The 10534-nt window shown below is 50.1% G+C and overlaps 2 protein-coding genes across 2 annotated transcripts; both read left to right on the top strand.

Annotated features, from left to right (window-relative positions):
* The first annotated feature begins 224 nt into the window (after positions 1 to 224).
* LOC105719466 (zinc-alpha-2-glycoprotein) lies at positions 225 to 7356 on the top strand. Its single transcript, XM_012455556.3, has 4 exons — positions 225 to 308; positions 2254 to 2514; positions 5349 to 5624; positions 6805 to 7356. Exons 1-4 carry the CDS (start codon positions 233 to 235, stop codon positions 7086 to 7088), a joined length of 897 nt encoding a protein of 298 aa, XP_012310979.2. The 5' UTR covers positions 225 to 232; the 3' UTR covers positions 7089 to 7356.
* Positions 7357 to 7503: 147 nt separating this feature from the next.
* Positions 7504 to 9791, top strand: GJC3 (gap junction protein gamma 3). The gene is given in 5 exon segments (XM_064376343.1): positions 7504 to 7764; positions 8435 to 8572; positions 9061 to 9648; positions 9650 to 9694; positions 9696 to 9791. Coding segments are annotated over 5 exon segments (1128 nt in total).
* Positions 9792 to 10534: the final 743 nt, after the last annotated feature.

Here is a 10534-nt window from a genome sequence, read left to right as displayed (position 1 = left end):
TGCCCCAAGCACACACAAAGCCTCAGTCCAGAGATCAATTGTCTCAGCTCTGCAGTTGTATGTCCTGTGTGTAGACTCACTGAGCACAACCTCTGCCCAGCCTGGCGTGTGCATACTTTTTTCTCACTGTCAGGGGAGGAGCCCGTCCTGGCACTCCCATTGGCCTGTAGATTCTCCTCCCCTGGGCAGGGCCCCAGGACCCAGGATAATCCTGTGCCCCTACTCAGGCACAATGGTAAAAATGGTGCCTATCCTTCTGTCTCTGCCGCTCCTTCTGGGTCCTGCTGTCCCCCAGGGGACCCAAGATGGTGAGTGGGGAAAGCAAGGGGTGGGTGCTGGAGAGGACTGGGAGGAGGTGAGGAAACAGGACATGTGGCTGGGAGAAGGGCTGGATGCAGCTGGGATTCCCTGGCATCTGGTAGGAACAGGTGCCCCAGGCTGTCATCTCACTCAGCTCACACACTTCCAGGAGCATTCAGGGAGCCTCTGCCCTCACCCTAAATAAGACCTTCAGGAATCTGAATGTAAAACCCTTAGTTTACAGTGAAAACAAAGACTCCAAAGACCAAGTGACCTGCCTGGGGTCAGACAGCCAGGACAGAGCAGGAACCACATGCCTGGAGCTGCTTCTGCTCCTGATGGCTGGGTACACCTGCCTGATGCTGAGGGAAAGAGAGAGCAGCCCCATGGGGAAAGTGAGAAGGCAGGTCAGCTGGAGGGATGGTGCTAGAAGGAAACCCGTGCCCTCACCCCACACTCAGATACCAAGCCAGTGGGTCTGGAAGGTGAGTAGCCTGAAGAGAAGACGGTGGGATCTTGGGGAGATCAAGGGTCACTGCTAGGACAGGGCAGGAGGCTGTGTGTGGCATGAGAATGTGCAGGATGAATACATGGAAGCGAATGGCTTCTCAGCTGTGTGAGTCCAACATTCATGACACTTACAAATTGTCAGAATAGCTGTTTCATGTTCATTTTGTAATAACATTCAGGATGTGGTTAGGATGTTAATCCCATTCTGCATCAAAATCTGAATTATTCGGGGTTCTCCTGAGAAACAAAACTAATATACATTGTATACACACGCACATACAATATACACTGTATACTCATATATACACTAAATATATATGTGTGTGTGTACAAAAGAGAGAAAAAGAGTAGTTTTATCTAACATTTCTTATGGCTCACACAATTCTGAGGGCTAAAAGTCCTAAATCAGCAAAGCAAGCCAGCAGGCTGGAGACCCAGGAAAGAGTTGATGTTGCAGGCCTGAGTCCAAGGGTAGTCTGGAGCAGAATTCTTTCTTCTTTGTGGGACCTCAGCCTTTCCTCTGAATGCCTTCCACTGATTGGATGAGGCCCACCCATGTTATAGAGTGTAATCTGTTTTACTCATTACTGATTTTAAATCTAATGATTAAATCTACTGGCTAATCATATTAAGAAACTCATGAACAAGAATGACTTCAGTACTTCAACTAGTAATCTGCCATATGACCTCCAACATTACTAACACTCATGTAAATTATATTCTAAATTAACTATGGAACTAATTATGGAAATATCCCCCTCTCTCAGCTTCCATCTTACACCAAAATGTAAGGTGAAATGCCAGGAATTTGAGAGGAATCCTAGTCTTACCCTGTGCTGACCCATTCTGGGTCACTTCTCAGGTTTTCTAGTAAATTCATCTTCCTACACTTTCTAACTCTGTGTATTTGTCTGGTTAGACTAGAAATGTTTGTTTCTTAGTCAAGTTCAATGCAGATTGGCCAAGGTTCCTCTCCTCCACAGGGTGACTCGGGGATCCAGGCTACTTGCATCTTGGGACTCTTCTATTTCATCCCGTGGCCTCCATAGTCATCAACTAAAGGGATAAGAGGCAGTAGGGACAAGCCAGGCAGTAGGGTCGTGGACCAGAAGAAATACATCAGTCACTTCCACTCACTTTCTTGTTTGACAAAACTGAGTCACATGGTTTCAATATATCAATAAGGAGGCTGAGAAATATTGTCTTCTTCTGTGCCAAGCAGATTAAACTCTGCAGTGAAGACACAGAATGGTCTCTGAACTATCATCCCCAGCATGAAAGCAGAGGCTGTTTCCTTGAGTGAGGCTCCAATGGTGTGAAGTGATGGCAGAGGAGAGAGGTGGGGAGGAAGAGGCAGTGGCCAGGCCTCCCCTCCTGGCCTCTGCAGCCCTACAGTGGGACATCCTTTCATGGCCCCAGCCCTCAGAGTCTTTTCTCTTGCAGGTCACTACTCTCTGACCTATCTCTACACGGGGCTGTCCAGGCCAAGCAAAGGCATCCACAGGTTGCAGGGCACCGTCTTCCTCAATGACCGGGCCTTCTTCCGCTACGACAGTGAAGTCGGGAAGGCTGAGCCCCTGGGACCATGGAGACATGTGGAAGGAGTGGAGGACTGGGAGAAGCAGAGCCAATTTCAGAAGGCCAGGGGGGAATTCTTCCTGGAGACCCTGAAGGAAATCATGGAGTATTACAATGACAGTAACGGTCAGTGAACAACAGACCGTGGGGGTGGAAGGTCTAACCCAAGAAGCAGCCCCCTAGGTGTGAATCGCAAGGGGTCAGCAGGATGGAAACAGTCCCAATCCCAGAGGAGGAACCAGAGGCACAGCAGAAACGCAGACATGTCCGCATCCCTTCCCCACATAGCACAGGTGCTCCCCGCTTCCCCATCGATTGCCCCATCCTCATCCCAGGCCTCAGCTCACACAGGAAGTGATGGCAGAGTCACTTCTTACCCAGGCATCTCTGACCTCTCACCTCCACACTCCCACCCATCCCAGGCTGATTTCCCCCGTGAGAAGGCATCAGACTCACCCCTGACCAGGGAGGTTGCCTGGAGAGTGAGCCACTCTCAAAGTCGCTCAGACCTGGGCTCAGCTGGTGGCTCTGCCAGTCCCAGCTGTTGACAGTGAGACGTTCCCAAAATATCTGGTTGAAATCTGCAAACATTGGAGCATTGAGACCCACCTCCAAACAGTTTTGTAATATTTAACTATATCTTTTCCATGAAGGATGTCACAGTCTGTCCTGATCTCCTTTGCAGCTGCATCACCTAGGACAGGGTGCAGCCAATATTTGCTCAATTGAAATGTGTGGAATGAACAGAGAAAAGCACCTGGCACACACGGTAGCCCATGCTGGGGGCTCGGGAAGTGCTGGATTCAAAGCTGTGGGCTGTTAGAGTTCCCTGGAGCCCTAAAGTTTCTCCTCTCCATAAGATGCAGACCCGGGAAGGGCCACCTGCACTGTGGTCGGAGGAGCTGATGGCAGAGCCTGTGCAGAGATGGTCTCTGTGTCCCCAGCCCAGCACTGTTTCTCCTAAACCACACCGCTGGTCCCAAGGCAGCCAATCTCAGGTCTGGTGAACTGCTGATGTTAAATTATCATAGAGTGGGTGTCATAAAATGGGCTTCTGGCCAGGTGTGGTGCCTCATGCTTGTAATCCCAGCACTTTGGGAGAGTAAGGCAGGCAGATCATGAGGTCAGGAGTTCCAGACCAGCCTGTCCAATATGGTGAGACCTCATTTCTACTAAATACATATACACCCAAAAATTAGCCAGGCGTGGTGGCGTATGCCTGCAGTCCAAGCTACTTGGGAGGCTGAGGCAGGAGAATCACTTGAACCCGGGAGGCGGAGGTTGCAGTGAGCTGAGATTGTGCCACTGTACTGCAGCCTGGGCAACAGAGTGAGATTCCATCTCCAAAAAAAAAAAAGCTGGGCTTCTAAGTACAAAAATGCCCAAGATGCTACATGGGAACTGAATGTTTCCAAAAAGAGCAAGAAAGAGACAGGCAGACGTTTGAAGGGTGTGGGATAAGGGATAAGAGATCTTGGGAAGGAAAATGGCCCATGCCATGTGTCAGCAATAGGAGAGGCCGGGGCACAGGTGATCGGGAAAGACACTGGGAGAAGCTTTGACGGACAGGAATAGAAATGGCAAAGTGGATAATTACAAGGAAGGAGGATGAAGAAATGAACACAGGGTGTTAGAAAATAATAGCAGCTGACATTTACTGAGCACTTATTTTGTGCCAGGCCCATCTATGAGCACATTTAATGCTCAGAATAACCCGCTGAATCCATTCTCTTAGCATTGCTGTTTCAGGGGAGAGGACATAGAGCCTCAGAGAGGTGATTGGCCCCAGTTCACGCAGCACACCAGGTAGGAGCGGGAGACACCTGGGACTTGAGCCCAGACAGCTTGAGAGCTGCCAGAGTCTATGCCAACAGCACCAACCAGTGCTGGGTAAACACCTCTTTTATCATCAGGATGAAGAGGCTGTGTCCCATGCCCTAAGGAGGTCCATTTCTGAGAGTTGTGGCTAATAGGCAGGAAGTTGGGACTTTAGAGATTTGGGATAAAGATATCAACACCAGAAAGGAAGAAAGAAGTGATCGGCTGGGCGGGGTGGGTCATGCCTGTCATCCCAGCACTTTGGGAGGCCGAGGCAGGTGGATCACGAGGTGAGGAGTTCAAGACCAGACTGGCCAACATGATGAAACCCCGTCTCTACTAAAAAAATACAAAAATTAGCTGGGCATGGTGGCTCATGCCTGTAATCCCAGCTACTTGGGAGGCTGAGGTAGGAGAATTTCTTGAACCAGGATCCAGGAGGCAGAGGTTGCAGTGAGTCGAGATCACCCCACTGCACTCCAGCCTGGGCTACAGAGCAAGACTCCATCTCAAAAAAAAAAAAAAAAGTACAAAAATTAGTCGAGTATGGTAGCACATGCCTGGAATTCCAGCTACTTGGGAGGCTGAGGCAGGAGAATTGCTTGAACCCAGGAGACAGAGGTTGCAGTGAGCCAAGATTGCGCCACTGCACTCCAGCATGGGCAACAGAGTGAGAGTCTCTCTCTCAAAAAAGAAGTGATCAGATTAGGTTGATTTAGGTGATGATATGAACTCCACCTAGAGCTGAGAGAAATCACAAATCACTTCTATCCAATTCGGAAATGTACTTTGGTATGGTTGTGACAGCTTCCTAAACACTCCCTGTAAGTTTAAACTAATAAAAAGAGATGTTACAGAAGAGATAGAAATCTGCCCACAGCCTCTAGCTCTCTTAATTTCCCTGGCTGGGAGGAATGCACATTTCATCTCAAATTGGCCTGAAATGCCAAACCATAAAGACTCTGCCACTGTCTGTCAACTGTATGTCCAGATAAAATCATATGCCATGATTAAGGAACTGCATGGTTAGATTGCAAAAGCCTTTCCTCCTATTGAGTTGTGAAGAGTTCAGGACTAAGAGTTATTCAGATGGCATTGGCACTAGGCTGACTGGCTCCCTGTGGGGTCGGGGGAGGTTTCAGGGTCTCATGCCTTGCAGGAAAGATTTGGTTGTGAGATCCAGAATAACAGAAGCACTGAAGCATTCTGGAAGAATGCCTATGATGGAAAGGACTACATTGAATTCAACAAAGAAATCCCAGCCTGGGTCCCCTTGGTCCCAGAAGCCCAGAACACCAAGCAGAAGTGGGAGGCAGAACCAGTCTATGTGCTGCGGGCCAAGGCTTACCTGGAGGAGGAGTGCCCTGCGACTCTTCGGAAATACCTGAACTACAGCAAAAGTATCCTGGACCAGCAAGGTACTCACTGCTCCCTGCTCCCCAGTACTGAGCCCAAAATAAAAGATGATCTCAGGCTAGGAGCTCAGAGAGCATCTTAGGTCAGTCTCCTCCATCCATATAAGTCACGTAAACCCCCAGTTTTCACCTTCTAGGATTCATTCCTTTTCTGGAAGGACATCAAACCTTCAGGCAGAATGGGCCAGGAAAGCCACCGATTCACTGGTGGGCTTCCCTAAATATCACCCATTGACAGATGAGGACCTGGAGGTGAGAGAGGTGAGAGTAACACTGCCTGTAAGAGACAGAGGTGGGGCTGGCGTGGAGGCTCACGCCTGTAATCCCAACACTTTGGGAGGCTGAAGTGGGTGGATCACTTGAGGTCAGAAGTTCGAGTGGCCAACATGATGAAACCCTATCTCTACCAAAAATACAAAAATTAGCCAGGTGTGGTGGCAGACACCTGTAATCCCAGCTACTCAGGAGACTGAGGCATGAGAATCCCTTGAACCCAGGAGGATGAGGTTGCAGTGAGCTGAGATGGTGCCAAGGCACTCCAGCCTGGGCAATAGAGCGAGACTCAGTCTCAAAAAAGAGAAAAAAAAAAGAGGCAGAACTAGGACTCCAATTCCAGACTTCAGATTCCCAATCCCGTAGTTGATTCTCTCTACAATGATGCCTCCCTGGGTGGTGGAGAGAAGGGAGGTGTGTAAAATGTCAGCTCCGGAACGATGAGATCAAGCCAGTGTGAGTGGAATTGATGGCTGCAAGCTGAGACTTGGATTGGAGATGTAGTGAGACTCAGGAGTGTGCAGTGCTGCAGGGAAGAAGTTGCTGAATAGAGCCATGAGCTGAATCAAGCAGCTGGGCTGAGATTGGGGGAGAGGAGAACTCCAAGGCCCACTGAGATATGGGAAACATGGGGAAGTGCACGGAGCATTCACAACTTGTTGCTGTCTGAGTCAATGCATGGGTGGGGTGGGGACTGGGAAAAGGGGAGCCAGGACATCCACGATCCAACAGAGAATCTGGGAAAGCGTCAGCCTTCCCTGATCTTCTGAAAAGTGTCCCGGGTGTCAAGGGCAGAGCTTAGAGCTCAGAGCTCTGCTGATTGCTGATATCCAGGGGTGGGGGTGGGAAGAGACCTGGGCCCAGAGAAGTCGACCTCAAGCCTGCAGTGTCATGCTCTATCCCTCCACAGATCCTCCCTCCGTGGTGGTCACCAGCCACCAGGCCCCAGGAAAAAACAAGAAACTCAAGTGCCTGGCCTACGACTTCTACCCAGGGGAAATTGATGTGCACTGGACTCGGGCCGGCAAGGTGCAGGAGCCTGACTCAGGGGGAGATGTTCTTTGCAGTGGAAATGGCACTTACCTGACCTGGGTGGTGGTGCACATGTCCCCAAAAGACTCAGCCCCCTACTCCTGCTATGTGCAGCACAGCAGCCTGGCCCAGCCCCTGGTGGTGCCTGGGGATGCCAGTTAGGAAGCAAGGGCTGGAGGCAATGTGGGGATCTCAGCCCCGGTAGCCGACCTTCCTGCCTGACGTGGGAGCTGAACCTTAGAAATCACCATCAATGGATCCGCAAGTCCCGAGCAGCAATGTGTGGGGAGAGGCAGGAGGTGGATTTGGAGACTGAAGACTGGGATGCCTGCCCTGAGTTGCCTCGGACCCCAAAATCATCTCACCTTAAACTGCCCCCATTGTCTAATCTGTAGAACCAAATAAATAATCATCTTTTTGTCTAGCATGACAGAGAATGGTATTAACTGTAAAATGCTGTAGAAATATGACTGGATTTTCTCATTGGTTCTGCTCCCAAGCACTGGATTCATCTGAAATTCTTGGTTTCCCCTGGAGGCCATGGTTCCTGGGCACCTTGACTTGGGCAATTTCAAGCATGGCCTGGACCTGCTGTCCCTTAGGGATTGTTCAGGTGTCCCCTGCTGATGTCCACAGGTGTGGCCATGGCCCCTATGGCTGTAAGGTGCTAGAACTCTGCAAGCTCTTTCATACAAGCCCAGGCCTCTTCTGTGCCTCAGTTTTCCCACACTCCTTAGCACCCTGGGGGAACCGGCCCTCCACTCCAGCCACTCCACATCTCCACATTGGCCTTGGCCCACACAGCCAAAGCTTATTTGAGAGCCCTCAGATCTCCAGGGTACAGCACAAGGGTGCAGGAATTGGCCCTGGGGTTCTCAGACTCCCTTCGAGTCCCTGTGAGCTATGATTGCACCACTGCACTCCAGCCTAAGCAACAGACCAAGACCCTGTCTCAAAAAATAAATGGGCTGGGTGTGGTGGCTCACATCTGTAATCCAAGCACTCTGGGAGGCTGAGGTGGTGGATCAAAAGGTCAGGAATCTAAGACCAGCCTGGCCAAGATGGTGAAACCCTGTCTCTACTAAAAATACAAAAAATTAGCCAGGTGTGGTGGCACAAGCCTGTAATCCCAGCTACTCAGGAGACTGAGGAAGGAGAATTGCTTCAACCTGGGAGGCGGAGGTTGCAGTGAGCCAAGATCAGGCCACTGCACTCCAGCCTGGGCGACACAGCGAGACTCCATCTCAAAAAATAAAATAAAATAATAAACAAATATACATATTAATACAATAGGTAAATAATACATAATTTCTGGATGAATCAATAAATACGTAAGCAAAGGCAATAGAAAACACTAAATATTTCTGATGAACAAGAAGAACCCCACGGCTGGGACAGTGAATTCTACTGGGAAAGAAAGTTGAAAAAGCAAAGCTCAGAGAAATTGAAGAGGACCTAAACATACATATACCTGTCTATACCTGATTGATGTATTTTGCCTGATTCAGTGCGTGTCATTCCTGCAGTCTACCTGGGAACTATCTCCAGGAGAGTCCTTCACAGAGAGACAAGATAGTTTAGGGCAGAGGTCCCCAACCCCTGGTACCTGTTCATGGCCTGTTAGGAGCCGAACCACATATCAAAAGGTGAGTTGCAGGATCGAAGCTTCATCACTATTTACAGCCACTCCCCATGGCTCACATGATCGCCTGAGCTCCACCTCCTATCAGATCAGCAGCGGCATTAGATTCTCTTTTTTTTTTTTTTCATCAGAAAGTCCTGCTCAGGCATTAAATTCTCATAGGAGCACAAACCCTATCTTGAACTGCTCATGTGAGGGATCTAGGTTGTGGGCTCCTTATGAGAATCTAATGCTTGATGATCTGTCACTGTCTCCCACCACCCCCAGACAGGACTGTCTAGTTGCAGGAAAACAAGCTCAGGGCTCCCACTGATTCTACACCACGGCGAGTTGTAGAATTATTTCATTATATATTACCATGTAATAATAATAGAAATAAAGTGCACAGTAAAAGGAATGCATGAGCTATGATCACACCATTGCCCTCCAGCCTGGGCAACAGAGTTCTTAAAAAAACTATGTATCAATAACATGTAATAATCTTTTTTTAAGCTCCCTAACAGGATATGTGGCAGGTTCCTGTGGCAGCTGCTGGCGGAGGGCTGTCACTCCACCCCCGTGGGACACCTCCTGCTTCCCGTGCTCCTGGGATTCCACCTTGTGCTGCTGGCTGCCAGTGGGCCTGGAGTCTATGGTGATGAGCAGAGTGGATTCATGTGTCACATCCAGCAGCTGGGCTGTAAGGCTGCCTGCTTCGATGCCTTCCAACCCTCCTCCCCGCTGCATTTCTGGGTCTTCCAGGTCATCTTGGTGGCTGTACCCACCGCCCTTTACATGCGGTTCACCCTGTATCATGTGATCTGGCACAGAGAAGAATCAGGAAAGGGGAAAGGAGAGGAGGAGGCCCTGATCCAGGGAGGCGAGAGCTGCAGAGATGCCCCAGGGGTTGGAAGCCTCAAGCTGCTCTGGGCTTATGTGGCTCACCTGGGGGCTCGGCTTGTCCTGGAGGGGACAGCGCTGGGGTTGCAGTACCACTTGTACGGGTTCCAAATGCCCAGCTCCTCTGCATGTCGCCAAGAGCTTTGTCCATATAGATTAACCTGCACCTTTTCCTGCCCCTCAGAGAAGATCATCTTTCTATAAAGCCATCTTTGGGGTGGGTGGATTCTGTCTCTTGTTCACTCTTTCTGTTGGAGATTGTGCTTCTGGGTCTGGGAAGACTGTGTAAGCCCCTGCGGAACTTCCTAGGTGGGCCTCTTCCTCCAGCCATGCTCTGGCCCTGAGCAGCAAAAGGAACCTCCAGCTGACACTGTGAGCAATCCATCAGCCTGGCCTGCCTTGTTCCATCTCAGAGACCATGTGCCCCATAGCCCTAGTAAATAGGGGTGACATATCCTGACCTCCCCCACCTCTGGATACGGTCAAGTTGAGGTACTGGTCAACCAAAGGAGCTGAAGGAGTGAAGGACCTGCCATCCCCTAATATGTGGGATGGTAATATTGATTATTTCAAGTTGAAAACTTTGGAGAAATTGCACTCACAGAAAGCACTAACTGGGCCAGGCACTGTGGCTCACGCCTGTAATCCCAGCACTTTGGGAGGCCTAGGCAGGCGGATCCTTTGAGGTCAGGAGTTCAAAACCAGCCTGGCCAACATGATGAAACCCCATCTCTATTAAAACTACAAAAATTAGCTGGGCATGGTGGCATGTGCCTGTAATCCCAGCTACTTGGGAGGCTGAGGCAGGAAAATTGCTTGAACCTGGGAGGTGGAGGTTGCAATGAGCCAAGATTGTGCCACTGCACTCCAGCCTGGGTGACTCTACCAAGTACCAGCTCAGCCAGGAGACCCCCACCCAGGTGGCACTGAAGGTAATGAGAGGCAGACACCCCGATAGAACAACAAAGTGGGTCTATCTGGGGGGCAAGCAGCCTTCTGAACTGAGAGCCTCAGGGGCAGACAGCATTCGAAGCTGAAGGCCCCGAATACACGCTGACCCATGCATTTAATCTCCCTGAACAGGTGA

Source organism: Aotus nancymaae, unplaced genomic scaffold, assembly GCF_030222135.1.
Source record: "Aotus nancymaae isolate 86718 unplaced genomic scaffold, 86718_ANA_hifiasm-v0.15.2.pri h1tg000015l_0, whole genome shotgun sequence".
NCBI classification, from domain to species: domain Eukaryota; kingdom Metazoa; phylum Chordata; class Mammalia; order Primates; family Aotidae; genus Aotus; species Aotus nancymaae.
This window is presented reverse-complemented; position numbering and strand designations above follow the sequence as displayed.

Excerpts from the sequence above, each read along its gene's own strand:
- LOC105719466 (XM_012455556.3), top strand. The coding sequence starts at position 233 with ATGGTAAAAATGGTGCCTATCCTTCTGTCTCTGCCGCTCCTTCTGGGT. Across the intron at positions 309-2,253 it reads CCCCCAGGGGACCCAAGATG|GTCACTACTCTCTGACCTAT; the intron begins GTGAGTGGGGAA and ends TTTCTCTTGCAG. Across the intron at positions 5,625-6,804 it reads AAGTATCCTGGACCAGCAAG|ATCCTCCCTCCGTGGTGGTC; the intron begins GTACTCACTGCT and ends ATCCCTCCACAG.